Raw genomic sequence first — 22,561 nt, forward strand, 5'->3', positions numbered from 1 at the left:
TCGTCATGTAAATGAACCTTCGTTCTGTCTCTCAAAGAAAGCGTCTCCTCACTAGCAAAGATCGGCAATGTGGACCACGGCGGGGAGCCAGTTACCGCAAAGAACCACTGCGGTACCTGCCATCGACCTCGAACCCTTTGCACGATCCATTCTAAATGCGACAATTGGGGCGCAGTGCGGAACAGAGACAAGAAAAGAGAAAGCTTTGTTCTTGTTCACCTTCTGCTGTGGCTCACACCTACTGTTGTAGATCGCCAAGAATTGAGGGGTCCTATAAATTCTTACGACGGAATTTTAGGATAATGGAGGGTTAGGGCGCCTGTGTTTCCACCCTATTCTCTTGTCACGGCTCCCTACTGCGCATCGCTTTTTTATATTTTGTTGAATCGACAGGGAGAGAGAAAGTATGGAAAGTTGAAAATTTTGTAGAAACCCCAACAAAGAACTCACTGACGTATGCTGTCGGGCTAGTTGGTGTGTAGCTGCGTAAAACATCGTTGGCGCAAACTTGAAAGAAGAGTCCCTTCCGTCGTCTTCTTTCTAGTTTCCGCAAACGATGTTTTACACACCAAACAGAGAAATAGATTACTGGAAGTGTCCCTTAATTCCTATCATTAAATTTCCTTTACATGTTCAAAGTTCTAACAACGTTAAGGCTTGGTGCGTTACTTGTTCTTTGTGCTGTAGACCCTCATTACCTAGCGCAACCCATTCTGGGAATCGACCATTCAACTAGCAATGCCATGTTTCATAAAAACATTTGATTACGATGATGATCATGCTCATTGGAATATTGATTGAGTAATTTGTTTCAGCAAGCTGATTACCCGGGCTCTTTTTTTCTTTCAAACTTCCGTATTCATTCAAAATTGTCCATATGTTAAACTCAATGCCTACTTTTATGATATATCGTATATTCAACATTGTGTAAAGAGGTTTATTGGGCGAACCAAACGGGCAGGTGGGAGATTGGAGATAGCGACAGGACGAGGAAGATGGAGGAGCTCGAGTGCCGATCTCGTGGTGCCTTACTCTGCGATGATGCTTGCTGTTCCCTCTTGTTGTCATCATTCCTTCATTATAATTGCCCCCGTCGAGAAGGATCAAGCCATCCTGGCGATCTAACAAGTAGGAACGAGCGGGTCGAAGTATGGCTTCAAGCGGTCCACGTGAACAATATCGTGTCCACGCCGACGACGGTCACCGGGTGGCGTGAACGGTTCAATGGCGTAATTGACGGGCGATGTGCGCTCTACCACGCGGTATGGGCCATGGTAATTTGAAAGTAGCTTGGTAGACAAACCCGGTGCACAGGGTGGTACATACAGCCATACAAGGGTTCCAGGGGCGAACTTGGCGGCAGGAGGGTGGTCGTCATCGCGGGCCTTTTTCTAGCGTTGCTGGTCAGCCGTAGTAAACTGCTTCGCTAGTTGGCGGCATTCTTCGGCGTGACGGGCGGCTTCAGACACGGTCGTGCACTCAGATACATCTGGTGCGTATGGCAGCAAAGTGTCAATTGTGTGCGATGGTTGACGTCCGTATAGAAGGTAGAATGGAGAAAAGCCGTTGGTGACTTGGGTAGCGGTGTTGTACGCGTAGGTCGCAAACGGAAGGACCAGGTCCCTGTTCGTTTGGTCAGATGCCACATGCGTCGCGAGCATGTCACCCAGGGTCCGATTAAACCGCTCAGTCAGGCCATTCGTCTGAGGGTGGTAAGCAGTACTCATCCGGTGTACAATATGGCACTGACGGAGAAGTGCTTGGATTACGTCGGATAGAAATACACGGCCCCGGTCACTGAGGAGCTCGCGAGGAGGGCCGTGACGCAACACAAACCGATGGAGGATGAAAGATGCGGCGTCCTGAGCGGTCGCCGTAGGAAGAGCAGCGGTTTCGGCGTACCGTGTCAGGTGATCTACAGCAACGATAGCCCACCGGTTACCTGCTGTGGTCAATGGCAGTGGTCCATAAAGGTCGATTCCGACGCGATCGAATGGGCGGTCAGGGCACGCAAGCGGCTGTAGTGGAGCTGCTCCTGCATTCGGTGGCCGTTTTCGTCGCTGACACTCGTGGCAGCCGCGAATAAACTGTCGAACAAAAGTAAACATCCCACGCCAGTAGTACCGCTTCCTTAAACGCTCGTAGGTCTTGAAGACACCGGCGTGAGAACATTGCGGGTCGGAGTGAAATGATGCACAGATTGTAGAGCGCAGCTTTCGGGGAATAACGAGCAGCCACTTCCTGCCGTCTGGTGAGTAATTGCGCCGGTACAAGAGGCCACCTCGAATGGTGAAGTGCGAAGCCTGGCGTCGCATTGCTCGAGTGATGGGAAGTGTCGGTACCCCAGATAAGACGTCCAGAAGCGAAGTTATCCATGGATCATCGCGCTGTGCAGAGGTCATTGTGTCGATGTCAAGAGCGGACAGCGCGTGTTCCATAGAAGATATAGAGGCAGCCTCAGTCGACAGTGGCGATCGCGAGAGCGCATCAGCATCGGCATGTCATCGGCATCAGCATCGGCGGCCGGAACGGTACACGACGCGGATGTCATACTCTTGAAGTCGCAGAGCCCAACGAGCAAGGCGACCTGATGGATCCTTCAGCGACGACAACCAACATAAGGCATGATGGTCTGTAACTACAGCAAAGGTGCGGCCATATAAGTATGGGCGAAATTTCACAATTGCCCAAAGTATGGCTAAGCACTCTTTTTCGGTAACACTGTAGTTTACCTCAGCCTTGTTGAGCGTTCTGCTGGCGTAGGCGACGACATACTCAGGAGATCCAGGCTTGCGTTGAGCGAGAACTGCACCGAGACCGACACCGCTGGCGTCTGTATAGATTTGAGTTGCAACCGTGGGATCATAGTGGCGCAATATAGGCGGTGATGTCAGGAGACGGCGAAGAGTGGTAAATGCGTGATCACATTCGGAAGACCATGATGAGATGTCGTCGGCACTGCTTAAAAGTTGGGTCAAAGGGGCAATTATGGAGGCAAAGTTGCGCACAAACCGACGAAAGTAGGAGCACAATCCTACGAAGCTGCGTAACTGTTTTACAGTCGTTGGTTTGGGGAATTCAGCAACAGCGCGTAGTTTAGCCGGGTCGGGAAGAACACCATCCTTTGATACGACGTGACCGAGAATGGTGAGCGTCCGAGCAGCGAAGTGGCATTTCTTGAGATTCAGTTGGAGCTGCGCATTCTTCAGACACGTGAGGACATGTTTCAGGCGTACAAGGTGTGTTGCGAAATCGGGTGCAAAGACGACGATATCGTCGAGGTAGCAGAGGCATATGTTCCATTTCGAACCCCGCAGAACCGAGTCCATCATGCGCTCGAATGTGGCCGGCGCATTGCAGAGGCCGAAGGGCATGACATTGAACTCATATAGCCCGTCCGGTGTCACGAATGCTGTTTTTGGACGACCACCATCTGCTAAGGGCACCTGCCAATACCCCGAACGCAAATCGAACGACGAAAAAAACTCGGCACCTTGTAAGCAATCAAGGGCGTCATCAATCCTGGGCAAAGGGTATACGTCTTTGCGAGTGATCTTATTTAAGCGCCTGTAATCAACGCAGAAGCGAATCGTACCATCCTTCTTCTTAACAAGAACGACAGGTGATGCCCATGGACTTTGGGAAGGTCGGATAACGTCGCGCTTGAGCATATCGTCAACGTATTCGGTGATAACCTGACGTTCCGTGACGGAAACACGGTATGGTCGCTGTCGTACTGGCGCGTTGGAACCTGTGTCGATGCAGTGGAAAAAACTGGAAGTTCGGCCAAGGGTAGGTTGAGCAACGTCAAAGGATTCACGAAACTGGTAGAGCAGCTGAAGGAGCTCAGAGCGTTCAGATGGCGATAGTCCGTCGGCAATCGATGAATCGAAAAGCTCGCAAGGTGGTATATTGGAAGGGTTGAGGGCACTGATGGCGTCGTAGTCACCGGGAAAATCTGGTGGCATGGTAAAAATTTGTTCTTTATCAATGGCATGCACGTGTCCAAGAGATTCACCTTGAAACAGTTCGACGGGATACGGAAGGGGATTGATGAGGCAAAGAGCACTGTTTCCTTCAGAAATAGAGAGCGCTGAATAAGGCAGAAGAAGCGATCTTCGACTAAGGAAGAGGCTTGATGGCTCAAAGAATGCAGCTTCGTTCCTAATGCCGTCACAGAACACGGGGAGCAACACAGCTGCTGTCGGAGGAATTTCAATGCCTTCTTTGACGACGAGTTTTTGTACGGCGGGCTGAATGCGGCTGGTTGGTTGGTCGTAAAACGGGAAAAGTTCAAGCTCCGATCTTGCACAATCAATAACGGTATGGTTACGCGATAAAAAATCCCATCCAAGTATGATGTCGTGTGAGCATGACGAAAGGACAATAAACTCAACAGTGTAGTGGTCCTTCGCGATCATCAGTCGGACAGTACAGGCGGCTACAGGCTGAACCGAGTCCCCATTCGCTGTTTGCAAGGACATCATATTAAGAGGCGTCGTCACTTTTCGGAGCTTGCGGCAAAGTTTAGCGTCTATCACAGAAACGGCAGCACCAGTATCCACCAGAGCATATGCTCGAGTGCCTTCTACAAAAACTTCGACAATATTCGACGGCAATGTCCGAGGACTTGAGCATTTCGACAGCGCAGTTCTTGCCCCCTGAACTGCGGCGGTTAGTTTCCCTCGTGTTCAGGAGCTGGCCGACGACGCATGGGTGACAGGGAGCGACGACGGGGTGAAGGTGAGCGACCAGACATAGTACGCGGACATTCCCGTGAAGACGAGCTTGACTGAGGGTCAGAATTTTTCAGACGGGATGGAGAAAGGTCCATGAAGCTGTTCTGTGTCCGGGCGTCTGTGTATCCCGGCACGCGACGACGGCAGTAACGGGCGATATGGCCAGGGCCGCCGCACGCAAAACAGATGGGCCGGTTATCGCGCGTTCTCCAAGTACTGGCGACGAGGGGACCAGTCCATGTGGCAGACGGGTTAGTCGAGGCTGTGGTGGCAATGGGAGGAACCCAGGCGGTGGACGGCTGAGTCGGGGCTGAGGTATACGGCAGTCCCTGGAACGGCGGGGGGTGGTGTCGCTGCTGCCGCTTTAGTGCCTCAGCGTAAGTAAGAGGCGCGTTGACGGGGGGCTGCTGCAAGGGCACCGGCACAGCCTCGGAAATCTGCTCCTGGACCACATGTCGGAGCATGGGAGCCAATGGTTGTGGGTGTCGCAGTGGCTGTTGGTGCGAGAGCTCCTGGCGTTGAGCAAAAGGCAGCAGAGAAAGCTGCCGAGCCACTTCCTCTCGCACGAAGTCTTTCATTTGTGCGAGAAGGTTTGTCTGGTCAGTCATAGCGTCCAGTGCGGTCACTGGTTGGATTGTCTGGAATGAGCGTCGCGTCTGAGCTCGTTGCCTCCGCAATTCATCATATCTTTGGCACAAAGTCACTACTTCTGCCACAGTGCTAGGAGACTTCGCGAGAAGCATCTGGAAAACGTCATCGTCGACGCCCTTCATAATGTGCTGTATCTTCGCACTCTCGCTCATGGAAGCATCGACGTGCCGGCAGAGATCGATCACATCTTCTATACATGATGTGAAAGTTTCACCTGGCTCCTGTGCCCGTGTGCGCAGACGTTGTTTGGCGCGTAGCTTCCGTAAGGCAGGACGACCAAAAACGGCACATATGGCCTCCTTGAAGGCGGACCAATTCGCGAACTCGGTTTCGTGGTTCGTATACCACAGCTTGGCCACGTCGGTGAGATAAAAATTGACAGTGCCTAACTTAGCAGCGTCATCCCACCTGTTGGGTCCACTGACTTTCTCGTATGACGACAGCCAGTCCTCGACGTCCTGGTCTTCGGTGCCGGCAAAGATCGGGGGGTCTCGCTGATGAACCGGGCCGGGGCAAGTAGCGGCCGCGAGAGGTATTGTTTGTTGGGCAGCGTCAACTTGCATGGTCGACGGCAGGGTGCGGGATCGGAGTTCCAGGTTGTAGGCGATGTGGTTACCCAGAACGATCCACCACATGTAAAGAGGTTTATTGGGCGAACCAAACGGGCAGGTGGGAGATTGAAGATAGTGACAGGACGAGGAAGATGGAGGAGCTCGAGCGCCGATCTCGTGGTGCCTTACTCTGCGATGATGCTTGCTGTTCCCTCTTGTTGTCATCATTCCTTCATTATAATTGTAATTTGGTGCAGGTCGCGGGATTGAATCCCGGCAGCGGCGGCTGCATTTCCGATGGAGGTGGAAATGCTGTAGGCTTGTGTGCTCAGATAAGAGTGCACGTTAAAGAACACCAGGTGGTCGAAATTTGGGTCGTTAAACACCACATACCGCGGTTTTGGGACGTTAAGCCCCACTTATCACCTCAATATTGTAATTTCGTATATTTTGCTGTACCTCTTGGCTTAATGAGAGTGAAAAAGCCCCTGTTGCCGGATACCTCGCCCAGCACATTGCTTACTTGCTTGATTCTCTCTTTTGTGGCTCTCACCCACTAAGGGGGATTGGCCAAGAAGCCGGTGGTTAATGCAAGTCATTACCTTCAGGTTTTCTAGACTAGGGAATAGGATTACTTTGTTTTAACTGTGAAATCAATTTGGCGCAATGTAAAAAAGAAAGGGGGTGGAGGAGGAGAGAAATAATATCATTTGCTGAATATCTGAGGTGTAATCGTTATATGGAATTCTTCTGAATGTTAAATCATTGCAGTGAAACAGCTAAATAAATAGTAGATTGGCTAGTAAAATTCGAGAGCTGATCAATGGCTCAGCAAGGTAATCTTCTTGTGCTATATAGGAATTCACAGAGAGCCCCGCAGAGGTTCCTGTCACTGTGTCCCAATGAAGCGGCCCCAAAAAACAAAATATTGGGAGTAGTAAGTGATATTCCTAGTTTTTTGAATAAAATTTCGAAGCAATCTTTTTTTATTTTTGAAACGGTGACAGGTGATAAGAAAATGGTCGATATGTTCAGGTTCGTTACAGCTTGAGCACAGAGGGGATGACACCAGACTAGACCTGTTTAAGTAGAAATTAAGAGGTGGTACACGGCGACGTAATTTTGTTATAGAGACTTCCAATTTACGCGTGAGACACCATTTATTATTCCATGCGAAGTACAGGTACGAGAAATCTGGGTTTTGTATCGTAATTTTTTATCAGTCTTCAAGAAGGGAAAGTTTTCTAAACATAAGCTGTAGGAGGCATGATTGGCACAATCGGAAGATCAAGGGATGTTCGCGCGAGTGTGTCAGCCATCTCATTTATAAGTAGGCCGTAAGTGAGGCCATCACTTCTACGTTTGAAAAGTAATCAAATTATCTAGAAATCGCCAGAATAAAAGTTCATGATGGTCTGGAGTTTCGAGGGTCGTCGCCTTTCAGCAAATCGTTGGTTTCGCGTTCGAGAATGGGGTGGCTTTGCTGGGACCCTGCCTTATCCCCATGACGGATTATTTGGGTAGTCTCTTGGAGATTGGTTCAAGCCACCATGGAGGATATGCCACAAATCTCGTGACACTAGTACTTTGGCAAATAAAAAAAAACTAACAGGCTTGGCACTCCAATTAGCTTATTTTTGTTGTTGTTTTCTTTTCTTCCATGATCAGCCTAATCGTTGCGCCTTAAAGAAGGGGAAATTGTGCATTTTATCCAATTTATTTGGGAGAAGTGAGGATAAATGTTCTTTAAGTCACTGAAAAAAAAGTGTCGTACGTGTAGTACGAAGAATTTTATTCCAGGCATCCTAACAACGAAGCAGTTCTTTACATCAACAAACTAGCAGGCCACGCGAGTAATTCATCGCATAACTCGTTGCAGCAAAAGGTAATTTATATACTACACCGTCAGTACTACAACTTCATCGCTACCGTGTCTAATTTTTACATTCGTTTGATAACACAAGAGCGAGTATTTGTTTACGTGTTTCGCGAATGGAGCTCTTTCTATATTTTGAACAGGCTCGAACCTTCAGCTTAGAGCCCAATTTACGAGAATACCACAAAGCATTCACAAAATTATTGACCTTTTTTTTTTATTCACTAGGCATGGCTGACTACCGTTGTCGAATGATGAACGTTTTTCTTTCGTATTTATAGTTGCTTTCTGTACAGCTTCTGGGTCCCTACCCGTAGTGGGTTACTGCCACCCCTACAGAAATCATCATCATTCGTTGCACCGTTCCAGGAAGGACTGAACGATCGTTCAAGAGAGCCGCGTTCTATCCAGCTCCACACACAACTCTTCCGAGGTACGGTACCTGACGTCAATATTACCGCATCGCTCAGTGAAGGAGCGATGAACAACACGACAGCTTAGCGATGGTTTAAGCACTGATAGACTCCGATGACGTTATACAGCCGAAAAAAAAGGCGGGGACAGCGAAACGCACATCCTGTCACATTCCTGTCACCATTTTTTTTTTCTTTTGAGCATTAAGCCTTTCTTGAATGAAACGACTGAGTGAACTTGCCCAGGCGTATGCACGGGAGGCAAGTGGGGTGCCTTTAAGGTGTACCCCCCCCCCCCTCCGCCCTTATGTAAAGCGTACCCTTCATAACCATGCACACGCTAACTAGCCCGCAAATCGCCCCGCCGCGGTGGTCTAGTGCCTATGGTACTCGGCTGCTGAACAGCAGGTCGCGGGATCGAATCCCTGCTCCAGCGGCTGCATTCCCGATGAAGGCAGAAATGTTGTGGGCCCGTGCACTCAGATGTGGGTGCACGTCCAGTGTTTTCGTCAATGTCGTGACCACGTGATACTTAAAATGTCAGTCTTTCGATTGAACTTTCAATAGGCAGTACGCGCTTGTCCTTGTACTTAGTCCCTGTGTACACAACGCACTCGTATTTCAAGTAATCATGAATCTCTAAGAGGCCGTCACAAGTCGTCCGCCACGGTGGAACAGTGGCTATAGGGGGCTCGCCTGCTGACCCAAAGGTGGCGGATTCGATCCTTGCCACGGCGATCACACTTTGATGGAGGCGAAATGTTAGGGGCCCGTGTACTGTGCGATGTGAGTGCTGGTTAAAAAAAAACACGAGATGGTCAAAATTTTTCGGCGCCCTTCACTACGGCATTTCTCATAATCATATCCTGGTTTTTGGACGTAAAACCCCACATACTATTATTAAGCCGTCGGAAGTTGTACAGTCAACCACAAAAGTTTACGGACCACGCGAGTGCATGGCCGAAAACCTCTTCGCGACGCTTCCGTATACGTCAGAGGTGGGCGACAGCTACCGCAACGCTCTTAAAGCGCCTCTCCCCTAATCGATGGCCTGTCTCTTTTCTGTCTTGGTACAAAGTATTTTCACCTTTAACTTTTTAACGCAACGCGCTTTCGGCGTCTGCGTCTACGAGCTTCTGCCTGGCCAGCGGTCTATGAGCATAACTGTTATCAGTCGCAACCTTTATCACAAAGTGACACCGACTAGTCAACATAACGCCATTTGCGGCACGCCGTGAAAGTTTCGATCCTCCTATGAAAACTGCAATGTGATGGTCATACTGCAGATAATGATTGATATGTGGGGTTTAACGTCCCAAAACCACCATATGATTATGAGAGACGCCGTAGTGGAGGGCTCCGGGAATTTCGACCACCTGGGGTTCTTTAACGTGCACCCAAATCTGAGCACACGGGCCTACAACATTTCCGCCTCCATCAGAAATGCAGCCGCCGCAGCCGGTCATACTGCAGATAATCGCTTCGCGTGAAAACCGCGAACGAACTATGTGCTACGCGACAGTAGCAAAGAAAGGCCAATGTATAAGAAGACGACCCGTTTCGGGCCCAGAACTGCGGTCCATGGTACATGGCGCCTCAATAGATGGCGCGGACAGGCAGTTTGGCACGCGCTCGCATGGTCCGCAAACTTTTGTGGTCGACTGTACATATGTCTATGCGTCTGCCGCAGAACGTCGTTGTCGTGCCACGTGACGTCAGCGTTCACCGAGGTGCCCGCCCAAGCGCCATGGCTCTTGCGCTGGGAGCGAGGGTGCACCAGGCGGTGGAGAGTTCCGCCGGAGACCTGTGGGACCTGAGCCAGTTCCTGTGGGCCAACCCGGAGACCTCGATGAAGGAGGCCACCGCGCACATGAAGCTGTGCGATTTCCTGGAGCGCAAGGGCTTCAAGGTCACACGGCGGTACGTCCTGGACACGGCCTTCAAGGCGGAGTTCACGTCTCCCGGGGGATTCGATGGTGAGCGCGAGTCCGTGTCGGGTGGCATCGCCACAGGGCGCTTCGTACCTTTTTGCGACGTTCGAGCTAGCGTGTTCTACCATCGTTTACGAAATGGTCAGAACGTGAGCGTTGCAAGGGTAGTTGTTTAGGCAATGCCGAACACAACACACTCCAGAAAAGCAGCGCCAGTCTTGTGCCGTCTCCAGTAGGTCTCTTGTACTGCGCTTTTTAAACGTGATTTTTTACGAACTGGCCAAAGTCTGTCTTTGGCCCCGTTGCTGCTCGTTGTCACGAGGGTGTGACGTTGAAAAATACTGCAGCCAAACTGGTGAAGATTGAACCCTACCCGTCGTTTTACCTTAGCAAGCTAAGGTGTCGCGTCTGAGTGCTGGGTCATGGGTTCTAATTCAGACCACGGTGGCCGTGTTTCGAAAGAGGATGAAATATAAGAGCAGATGAGTACATCATCATTATCATCATCATCAGTTTGACTACGTCCAGTGCTGGACAAAGGCCTCTCCCATGTTCCGCCAGTTAACCCGGTCCTGTGCTTGCTGCTGCCATTATATACCCACAAACCTCTTAATCTCATCTGCCCACCTAACTTTCTGTCTCCCCCTAACCCACTTGCCTTCTCTGGGAATCCAGTCAGTTACCCTTAATGACCACCGGTTATCCTGCCTATGTGCTACATGCCCGGCCCATGTCCATTTCCTCTTCTTGATTTCAACTATGATATCCTTAACACTGATTTGTTCACTGATTCACTCTGCTCTCTTCTTATCTCATAAGCTTACACCAACCATTTTCCTTTCCATTGCTCACTGCGTCGTCCTCAATTTAAGCTGAACCCTCTTTGTAAGTCTCCAAGTCTCTGCTCCGTAGCTAAGTACCGGCAAGATGCAGCTGTTTATACTGCCGAGTGCGTACACGTACGCAAACATGGTGTATCGTTGATGTGACCTCAGGGCGTTTAAAAGCGCTAGAAAAGAGGCCGATACGTTCTTATTAGCCTGGCCAACTGTTTAAGCCCGTCAAACTCGGCAACAGTAAAAAAGCGAAGTACGGTAGGCTTGTCAGTATCTTGGAAACTAGAAAATGACACCGAATATGACACCGAGGGGGCAAAATACGAGGACATTGCATTGACAGATCGATTATTGCTTTATGCAAACACATACGGACACTTTTACATATTTCTCACATTGCTGTCATTGTACATACTATACTTATATATCATACTCTTGGTTCACTTTCCCACAAAATGAGGAAGGAAAGAAGGAGCGCTATGCTTTGCATTCTCTCACTTCGTCCTGTTATGTGTCATCATTTTTTTCTTCTTTGAGGATGGGTACATATGCATGCATGTATCATCCCTGAGGCGAGCGAAAGTAATCTAAAATGTCGGACTGAAGAAGCCAGCTACATAGCACCAAACAGACGCTTAACGAGCCTTGATCGACTTGGTGCTGCAGGCCCCACGATAACGTTCATCTGCGAATACGATGCCCTGCCCGAGATTGGCCATGCCTGCGGCCACAATCTGGTCGCCGAGTGTGCTGTCGGCGCCGCTATTGCCGTCAAGGAGACGATGAAAGAATTCAAGAACATTCACGGAAAGGTGAGGGAGGACGATATACTCGACTTGCGATCACGAAACCAACTTTGCTTCCGATATGTTGGACAGAGTGCGCTAAGATGTTCGCGGACAGAGCTTCTTCGTGAGTTCTCGACACCGCGTGACGAAATTCAGTGGCGGAATGACCACCGGCCAAAAGACAAATCCCCGTTTTGTAATAGGAAACGCGCCTTTTGAGCGTTTCTCAGCGAATCAAGTTTACGGGAAGCACATAAAGAAAAGCAACACTATCCGATGTTGAACTGTAGGCGCACTGAAGGACAACAGAGTGACGCTACGTAGAGACGCACAGGATACGTGCATAGTAAGCTAAATGCACTTCGATTGCTTAGCTGTATGACATTGCTCTGTTACGGCTAATCCTGCAACAGCCTGTCATTATGCATTACATGACAGAGTTTAGCCCTTGTTCATAAACTAATGCTTGTTTTGATGTCATGATTAGAGGGACAATAAAATTGTAGACAGCAAAGAGGCAGCCAGCCAGAATGACATGGTGATAATAACTGAATCCTAGCACAGAATTTTCTAACGATCAGTCCATTGGTGTGTCCTATCATTTGAATAATCACCCAGATGAAGTGTGCTCAGCAGATCACGCGACGAGTGAAAATCAACTGATGTAACTCGCCACTTATATGACTCTCCGTCTTCGGTGTCATCGATGAAGATGGTGTAATAGGCTGAAAACGTTAGGGTAAATTATCGCTTCTTTCTCGCACTGTGGCTGGTTGTCTCGAAAAAAAATTGGACTTCCATGAATCACTTAATACTTCATGAATCACCAAGTGTGCAGCGTGATATCGCCTTCAAGTGTTTTGGAGTGTATATACGGGCAACCTAACTCTTGTTTCCTCGTGGTCCCGGACGTTAGGTTGTGGTACTGGGCACTCCCGGTCAGGAGAACTTTGGCGGCAAGGAGATCCTCCTGCAAAAAGGGGCCTTCAAGGAGATGGACATCGCTCTTCGGGCACACCCGGCGACCTTAGACAGTGTCAAACTGCCACTTGCCGCCAGTCAGCAGGTATTGAGGACACAGCATGTTCATCCACAGCATCATTCTTTCGATGCACCCTCACGCAGCTTAGGTTATTTGCAAGGAAACCACAGATTCAAGGCGAAGGTTATCTTCCTTTTCTGCTCAGTCGATGTATTTGTCCTGATCAACTATATTACTTGAACATGGCTGACTGTAAAACGAATGTTAAGGGTAAGGCATAAAGCAGAAGAATATAAACTTTATTGCCGAATCAAGAAGTTTGATTCCAGTGCCTTTTAGTGGGCATCGGCACTCACTACGGACACGGTTCTAACATCGTGTCTCGAAGTGGCTACCTTGGCCTGCTAGACAGCCCAAAGTTGTGCTGTCACTGTCAGGTTCGAGCCGAGAAGTGTGGTATTACAGCGCAAGCAAAGGCTGGTGGGGGAAAAGACAGATGAATCGGTGCTGTTTGAACTGTATTTTAGGTATTGACACTCGCACAGCGTGTCACTAAGATTGGAAACCTCACCGCACAACGCGCATCTGTTGGTATAGTGTAAATGTATAGGCACATGGCGTGCATGAGTCAGGGCTTTCTGTATGAAGCTGTATGTCATTGTCTGTAGTGTACCGCCTGCATGTGATTTAACCCAGCATGAGGGGATGCGTATACGTGTCTCCGTAACAGGTACTGTCTGGTGATATCGTGAGACCTGGTCATACGATCCCCCCGCGCCCAGACGTTTGCAGTATCCCGCTGGGACTCCCTGTCCTATCACTCAGTGGTGGCGCCAGCGCCCCTCCCCCAGTGGCCTCCAAGAGGGAACATAGTCATAACACAATGTTCGAATTCCCCGCCTCTCAGACCCCCCCCCCCCCCGAAAGAACTACTATCCCCCCTTGGTAAAGGAATCATGGCGCTGCCCCTGCTACGATGATGCTTGGGGAGTAAGGAATTCTGAATATTATTGAGCGCCGCCAAAATTTGGGCTTGGTACATACTGACGGCGAGAAATAGCGCCGAATGAACGGAGACACAGGCGAAGGCACTTTCTGCATGTGGTCATTGGCACACGCCGGAAATTCAGCGCGTCCACTGAAGCGGGCAAGCATAAAGCTTTTCTCTTTTTTTTCTCTCTCGCGAGTCTAAATTTTGAAGCATCGAGAGCTTCCTTTATTGAGAGCTAATCTTCTTCGGTTCTTTTTCTGTTCATCCACAGATCACGGTACAGTTCCAATGCAGCCCCCGCTACAAGTGTCCCTGGGAAGCGGCCAGCGCTCTGGACGCCGCCGTCGCGTCCTACGTGAACATAGCGCTCCTTCGCCAGCAGGTCAAACCTCCCAGCAAGATTACGGGCGAGTATCCCATCAATTCATGTATTTATTAGACGCGAAGCATCTTGTGGTGGAGTTAGATCCGTTGTGCGGTGTTAGGTTTGGCCTGGAGATTCGTCTCTCAATCCCTTCGGCGCCCAGTCTGACAGACGCTGTCGAAGATTTGAGCTATTATCCAGACCAAGCAGCAAGCAAAGGCGAGTCCTCGTCCTTCAAATGCGGACCCTTTTGTCGTCCCTTCAAGCAGCAGCGTGACTGATGGCCTCGGCGACAGAAAAGCTGGCGTGACCGGCGCCAGAGCTGACGGCGGAGCGGCGCTTCTTTAATCCTCAGTCAAGTAGCCGACCGGCCGACTGCCTATGCCCGCCAGGCATTGTCCCTGCTGGCCAGCGGAGGAGACGTCGTGTCGCCGCGACGCCACGACGAAAGAGGGCAACAGGGACGGCGTCGCCCCGCTAATTGGGCGAGCTGTGCGGCGGACCCTTTGATGTACGTTTTCCAGATCGTGGGAACTCTCGACTAGCGGCACACACACGACGAGGAAGAGCCCTGCTGGCGCCACCTTGCAGTGCAGTGTTCACGTGGACCGTGCATGCTCGTCTCCCTCACCTGTGTGTGTGTGATTGGTGGTCCACTCGGAGAGGAGGAGCCCAACAGGGCTTAAAACAACGCCGCAGAGTGCTGGACGTCGCTCTGAACTATGTAACGTTCAACCACCACGCTCGTGGTTTGTGAAACTACTAACTTTTCCTTTCTGTAAATATGTGTAAATAGTGCCGTAAACCCTGTTTTGTTCTCGTATCCTCCAGCGACCTTTTTTCCGAACCTTTACAAGTGGTGGCAGTGGTGGGATGCCATCAGCGACCTTCCTTCCGAACCTTTACAGCGGCGTGAACACCCTTACTGCTCTTGCGCGTCCCCTTGCCCTCTCTTTTCTCTTTTCACTGCCCCCTCTCTCGGCTCGCATGGACGACGCAGGCAGCGTCTGCTGGCCTCCTCTATTCTCTTCTCTGGACATCCATCCCCGCTGCGTTCACACCCCCATTGCGCATGCGCGTCTCCTCCCCCTCTCTCACCTCGCAATACCGACGCAGGTACAGGCCCTGAATCTTGATCGCCAATGTAGGGCGATTTCTCCCACCAGACCTTCCTTGGAGGAAAAAAAATGCACCACGTGCGCCTCGTGACACTCAGCACTTTTCTATTTTTTTCTTCGAATGCGCGGCTTCTCAAAGTGATTCGCGCGTGAGCGCGTGGACAAGTCGCGGCCTCCCACGGCGGCCTCAGTAACGAACGAGCACGCCATTCTCAAATCAGCCAATGACCGATGCTTCGCTTATGACACAGTGGCTTTTGAGTCTGTAGCGTCATTTCTCGAGATGAGAAAAAGTGATATTTAGATTAATTTGAGAAGTTATTAGGGGCGAAGCTCCTTAAGGCGTGGGCTGTGCGTCCTTTGTATGTAGCCACCTCTCGTTTAGTTCTTGCAGTGTTCACTAGATGACGGTAACGTCTCCTGTATGTATACCCACCTCTCGTTTGGTTCTTGCAGTGTTCACTAGATGGCGGTACCGTCTCCTGCATGTATACCCACCTCTCGTTTAGTTCTTGCAGTGTTCATTAGATGACGGTACTTGTAGCTGATGATGAAAAAATGCCAGATGTTATAAACTAGACGGCGGTACTTGTAGTTGATGATGAAAGATGCGAGATGTTATAAAATAGGAATGATGTCACATATGGCGCGTGTCATTGGTGGAAGGCCGTCGTTCGATTTAGTGCGGCGACGTACGCTAGGGAAGCGTTGTAATAAAATCGAGTGGGCAAAATGTACGGAGGATTCATGGTTACCAGGTTTACCTCCGGAGCTTCGCCCACTCATCATCATTCAATTCGTGGATATGGCGGCATTTTTGTCAGTTCCCGGCTGCTGGCTTCCCTGAATTATTTGGCGTGCGGGTTCGTGGGTACCTGGACTACCGATCGGCACCGTTGCAGGGCCCGTTGAAGGGCTGTACCTCTCTGTTGTTTTCAAACGAATGTATTCAATTCATCAATCAAACATCGTAATGATCAAACGCTTGCTCTCACCGGCAGGCGTGCAGCTGGAGTCCGGGCGTAACGTGATCGTGATGCCGGAGACGAGCCGGGTGGTGTACCACGTGCGCGCCCCCACTGTGGCCGACCTGGCCGAGCTGATGAGGCGCGTCGAGGCCTGCCTGGAGGCGGCCGCCGAGTCCACCGACTGTTCGCTGGTTCAGGAGAAGAGCATCCTCTACAAGGACTTCGTGCACAACAACGCCCTCAACGCCATCTACGCCAAGCACGCACGTGACATGGGTGAGAAACTTCTTGCAGAAAGGGGCTTGGTTGTTGTTTATTATTGTTCTTGTTTTAATCGTACTTGGGAGTTCTTGAGTAGCATCGATTCGCTGGCTGATTCCTTGTTACGCCATGAGTGCACTCTCAAGAGGAAGAGAAACATTACATGTTACTCTGATATTTTACCGCTCAATTCAAAACGCGGTTTGTATTCGCCGAGATAATAATCCGAGATGATTTCCGTCATGGTTTTCTTCCTGAAACACACTAATTCTGCTTGTCGGGTCTGTAAGCTAACTGCGAATTACTATTGTAGTTACTGCAGAAGTCGCAGCTTTGCCGCAAAGGTGAAGCAATGAACGCGATAGCAACGAATTGGAAGATCACGCGCAGAATGGCACGCAAATCGAAACGTGCCCCGCGTTTCTCAAGCACAAAGGACGCACGAAACGACCTCACAGGTACAAATCAACGCGAATAAGCGTCTCAGTTGGTACTTCATTATGTGTGAAAAGCGCGCCCTTTTCGCAAACGGAGGCTGTGCAACGATTGCAGAGACCTTTGTGCGCCTGGTAACTACAACAGAATTGTTCCAACGAAACTCAAAGGCTAGCCAAGACGTACGATTATCCCCACTGCAAGATTAGGGCGCGCGATCGAGCGTGCACCCCCCTTACTTTCTACACGGGCCAAAGTACGCGTGAAAGATAAGAGCCTCGCGCACTCACTGTGCCATCTTGCTGACAATGCTGAAAACACGATAATCCCCGCCTCCCGAGATGCCCGCAAACAGCTGTTAGTGGTAGATGTGACCAATCTTGCTGATAATGCTGAGAACACGATAGTACCCCCCCCCCCCCCCCCCGAGATGCCCGACAACAGCGGTAAGGGGTAGACATGAATAGCTTGTCGTTTGAACGTTGAAGGGGGTACCTCTCAGTGGCTCAGCGGCTAACGCCTCGCATTCACGACGCAGACGTCCCACGCTCGATTCCATGCGTCGGAGTCTTTTTTCTGAAATTTGTTTCCTTTCTTGCGTTTTCATATATATAGATACGTATACATATACGGTGAACGACATCGACGTCGACGCCCATGCCGGCGGCGCGATCCAGCCGAGTGTCCACATAATTGCTATCGCAATAAAACTACCTCGAAATGGCAGTGCACTAGTGCCACATATGCTCTTGAAGTCTTTTAGTAGTAATAGCCTTTGGGGTCCTACGTCCCAAAACCATATGATTGAGATGCCGTAGAGGAGGTCTTCACAAATTTAGACCACCTGGGTTCTTTTTAACGCGCACCTGAATCTAAGCACGCCGGTCTTACGCATTTTGCTTATATGAAGAAGTGACCACTACGGCCGGGATAACGGAACATCACTCGCCAGCTTCCCGAACGGCGATCGTGCAAACGCATTTGGATCTCCCATGGTTGTCGCAACAAAAGCATCCACGTATGTACGTAGAAGGTCCACAGTACTACTTGACTGCTTATAACGCAAACCGGATCAGAGACAAGAAAACGCGACACACACGTATCTCGTCCCTGAAGTTTTTAAAGTATAGCTGTTCAATGGAGTAACAACTAGCCCACGCAAGCAAGCACCTTGCCACAGTACAACAAACTTGCGAACGTGGATCCATTGTTTGCGCAGGCGTAACGTTCTCCGACCCTGACAACTCTCTCGTCGCTTCGCTTGGCGCCTTCTCGGACGCGGGGAACGCGTCGCAAGCGCTGCCCGTCCTGAACGCCACGTTCTCCATCCCCAGCGCTGGCGTCAACCACACGCGGAGCTTCGCCTCGGCCGCGGGCTCCCACGAAGCGCAGAAGTGCGCCCGCAGGGCGACCAAGTTGCTGGCCTTGACCGCTCTGGACCTGTACACGGACCCCAAGCTCCTGGCGAGTGTCAAGCAGGAGTTCCAGGACTGGAAAGCCAAACAGCCGCCCAAGCAGGACCAGCGACGGCATCTGGTTCAGGAGGAGCTGCAACGGCAGCAAGTTCAGACGAACCAGCAACAGCAATAGCGCGTGGCCGAAAGCGACATCTATGGGCAGTGTATCGGAGCCAAGCATGCGGCAAATATTTTCGAGGTCTGCAACAAACGCAGCTCCAGCTACAGTTGATACACTGCCGTTGTGGTGGTCTCAGCAGCATACAGCTATTGCTTTAAACTGTCGCTGTAAGCTGTCGCTACAGTAACAAGTACGGATGTGTACCAGATGATTGCGGATGCAAGAACAAACAAGTGAGAGATCATCAAGCATCGCTATGTCAAGAGCCACTTGGGCAACACGTAACAGAACCGCGGTCACGTGATCGCGGTCTATTGATGGCGGTCTATCGTGGTCACGTGATCGAGGCCGCTTCTGAGGATTGTTTGTTCTAACGTACGTTCCTCTTTTGCAGCCTTCGTCGGGAAACGCCGATAACAATAAATGCGTTTCGAAAAGCAAGATCGCTGGACCCTTTGATTCTCAACCAATGGTGATTAAACTTTTGCCTACCACAGAGACGTCCTGTATCACACGCATGTAATTGTAATAATCAGAACTAACAGACAATCATGCCAAGGAAATCTTTCCTTGGCGTTATTGTCTGTTGAATCTCATTAATATTGTGTCGAACAAAGAAAACAAGCCTCTTAAATGTACTTTTTTCCCTTCACGCACGTGACTGGTCATGTGTCACCATGATCATCTGATTTGCGCCCACTGCAGGTCAAAGGGCTATGTTCCTCCAGCCAACCCTGACCTGTACTTGCTGTGGTCACGTTATTATAGCCGACTTCTCAATATTCACAGCCCACTTTATAGCTCCCCTTCTCCCACTTACCCTATTTTCTTGAAACTCAAATTGTTATTTATTATGACTACCATTATGACCAGTCTTCGATTTTTACTAAGGTGTTCATGACGCACGTTGGCTTTCTCACAGGCTCTGAGCCCTTTTTGCTCCAAAAGGTTACCCCTATCACTTTTCTTGAGTTATAGCTTGTCAAACTAATTTGAGTGGTTTCAACATCCCCTGCAACTGAATATGTTATGAACTAAGAGTAGTGGAACAAGAGAAAACTGGGCTATATTATTTTTCCGCGAGGCTTAGCATATGTCAAGGCAATACTTCTCGGTGGAGTGATTGCCTTCGCAAGTCCCGCGTGTTTAAAGGGACACTACAAAGAGGAAAACGACTTTTATCGAACAAGTGAACTGCTCTTTCACGATACCTAAATCACCACGCATGCCGTCAGAAGACGTTTGGTAAGTGAGAAAACACTCAAGAGGGAAATTTATCATGGTGGCGTCACCTTGAAATTTCGGCACTAACAGCAATGATGTCGTACACTCTGACTGCGCCTGCCATGGTCTACGTAGTTCATGATTGGCGAAAAAATTATTTATTGCCCTCTAACCCCCGTATTCACAAACGCTCCTTCACTCAAGGGCTCTCCTCGACTTGAAAAAGTCGATGGGAGCGCCGTCTCTTGGCAGACCAAGTCACTGCATGTCGGCAATATTCTGCAGCTATTCTTGAGAAGCGCCGCGTCAATTTCAGTCGAGCAGCAGCGCAGTGCCCAACTCAGTCAAGTGAAGGATGAAATTAGAGTCTAGGAGCGTTTCTGAATACGGGGGTAAGAGTGCCAGGTGCCGCGAAATTCCGTTGATGCAGTGTCGCGAAAACACGAAAAAAAAAAAGCCATATTGAAATTGATGGCGGGACGTGTGGAGAATTTCGACGCGGTACTTAAACATGAATCTATGGCCCCAATTTCCCCATTCATCGCTAAACCAACGGTACGGTAGGTTTCTGTCCATCTATAGCCTGATTTCGTGCTTCACATCGGTATAATTAAGTACCTTTCTGCAGTGTCCCAATGCACTCGGCATGCACCGCTCTCGGAGATAATTATACGGTCGGCCACCGTGCGTGCAGTGCCCTAAACGCGACAAGCTTTCACTTACTCAAGGCCGAAACGACGGGCTCTGTGATATCCAGCGACAGATAACCCTCGAGGATCGCCGCTGAATATTAGAGCAGCGATTGCGCAAGCAGTGCATGCGAGAGCGGCGGGCAAGAGTTCACATGGCAGCAACGTGTTCTTCGCCGTCGCACTCATGGGAGCGAGTCGAGCAGCCGTGTGGCTATCAAGTCGCACCCATTCAGCCCAGCGCCGTTTTATCACCTTCCGCCGAAAAGGCACCGCTCAACTAATTCAGTCGAGGGCAAAGACCTCACAATCGGGTTTCTTCTGGTGATCATCATGACACTCATTTCGATAGAAGCGAAGGTTAGTGTACCATGTGCTTGGGTGCACATTAAAAAAATTCTAGGTTGTCGAAATTTCCGGAGCCTCCACCCCCCCCCCTCCACGTACGGGGCATCCCTCACAATCATACCATTGCTTTCAGGGCGGGAAGCCCAAACAATTATTAGCCCCGCCGCGGTGGTCTAGTGGCTAAGGAACTCGGCTGCTGACTCGCAAATCGCGGGATCGAATCCCGGCTGCGGCGGCTGCATTCCCGATGGAGGCGGAAATGTTGTAGGCCCGTGTGCTCAGATTTGGGTGCACGTTAAGGAACACCAGGTGGTCGAAATTTCCCGAGCCCTCCACTACGGCGTCTCTCATAATCATATGGTGGTTTTGGGACGTTAAACCCCACATATCAATCAATCATCAAACAATTATTAATTGCTACTGGGATGATGATTATCTCCTGACATTGCTTCTGCCCTCGTTTGGTTGGCGGGAAATTGGACATCTGAATCTTTAGATAATGAAAGTTTGCGCAATGGTAAAGTAAATTAATCCATTTAAAAAATGAAGGCAACCCATACCGTAGAAACTGAAAGAACTGTGTAACTGTCGAAAGTTATTTTGAGTTTGGAAAACCATATGCCTTCAACTTAAACATCCTGCCGCCCGGTTCTCGGCCAGCCACCTTGTGTTGGTGTGCGCCAGAATACCAAGGATCATCATCACCATCATCACCATCATCAACAACAACAACAACAACAACAGTAGTGGGTATGCGCCACTAATAATAGGAGAACAACAACAACAACAACTGTGCAGTCAGACCAGACAGCCTAATAGCAATCTTCAACAGAACAATATGAATAGAGATGCCAGAATGTAACACATTTTCAGAATTATTTTTAACCATATGAACACTCGTGGAAGAAGGAATTCAAACTGAATACGTTGTGTGGCGGGAATGAGTCCGCATCGGTGGTACAATGATCGGCTTCTGAACTTAAAGTCGCGGGTAAGGCCCCCCCCCCCCCCCCCGTGTCAGTCGCATTTGTATGAAGGCGAAATGCTAGAACCCCATGTACTGCGTGACGTCAGAGCAGGGTCGAGAGAGAGAGAGAGAAAAAACATTTATTTACGCATCCGGCGTGCGGGAAGTCACCGGCCACGCAGGGCGTGGGTATTGAAACATCTTCCTAGCCCGTCACCGGTTCGCTATTCCGAGCGAAAGAATGATATTACCACTTCTAAAGCTGCGTCCAAGGTTAAAGAAACGGGTCATTATTTCTTTAGGAGGGCACTATACCGGGATCCAGCAATCGGGGTTTTTTTTTTTTTTTTCGGCAATTTATAATCGAGGCTAGAAGAATACCTTGCTAAATTCTGCTGGATTTTAATATTTTATTACTCATAATTCATAATTCAAAACAATGTATTATTCAAAGAATCTAAGATCATTACCTTATAGAGAATATTGAAAAAAATTCCATTCTATACTCGACCAATCCCCTGAATAGCTTAATGGCCATGCTCAGAGACGACGGCGACGACTACCAATCGTAGGTGTTAGCGTCCTCTATCCCGCTTTTGGTAAAATTTAGGGTGTCGCCGGTATGGCCGTAAAAAGGTGAAAATTGATAGAAGACACAACACACGACTCACGCACTGTTAAGAAAATGAAAACAAAAGAAGGCTTATTTAATTAAAAAAACTAGGTTACAATTATTACTCGCGCATCCGTTCAATTCCGCACATCGCACAACGCACAACCGCTCAAGTCGCTCGCAATTCGCAGACTCTCGTTCGTTCGCCGTTCTCGCTGCGTCTCTGGCTCTTCCCGCG

The 22,561-nt window shown here is 49.6% G+C and overlaps 1 protein-coding gene across 2 annotated transcripts in view; it reads left to right on the plus strand.

Annotated features, from left to right (window-relative positions):
* LOC119168157 (xaa-Arg dipeptidase-like) overlaps positions 1 to 22,561 on the plus strand; it is a 43,611-nt gene that overhangs the window by 11,700 nt on the left and 9,350 nt on the right. The window contains exons 2-7 of one of the 2 annotated variants that reach the window (XM_075867348.1): positions 9,921 to 10,206; positions 11,664 to 11,809; positions 12,702 to 12,851; positions 14,030 to 14,165; positions 16,242 to 16,484; positions 18,124 to 18,923. In XM_075867348.1, coding sequence (XP_075723463.1) covers positions 9,978 to 10,206; positions 11,664 to 11,809; positions 12,702 to 12,851; positions 14,030 to 14,165; positions 16,242 to 16,484; positions 18,124 to 18,494 — 1,275 coding nt within the window. In that variant the 5' untranslated portion in view covers positions 9,921 to 9,977 and the 3' untranslated portion in view covers positions 18,495 to 18,923. Of the gene's footprint in view, positions 1 to 9,920; positions 10,207 to 11,663; positions 11,810 to 12,701; positions 12,852 to 14,029; positions 14,166 to 16,241; positions 16,485 to 18,123; positions 18,924 to 22,561 lie in introns of those variants that run through there. The other variant, XM_075867349.1, reaches the window with a different exon arrangement.

The sequence above is a fragment of the Rhipicephalus microplus genome, chromosome 6, assembly GCF_043290135.1.
Source record: "Rhipicephalus microplus isolate Deutch F79 chromosome 6, USDA_Rmic, whole genome shotgun sequence".
Lineage (NCBI taxonomy): Eukaryota > Metazoa > Arthropoda > Arachnida > Ixodida > Ixodidae > Rhipicephalus > Rhipicephalus microplus.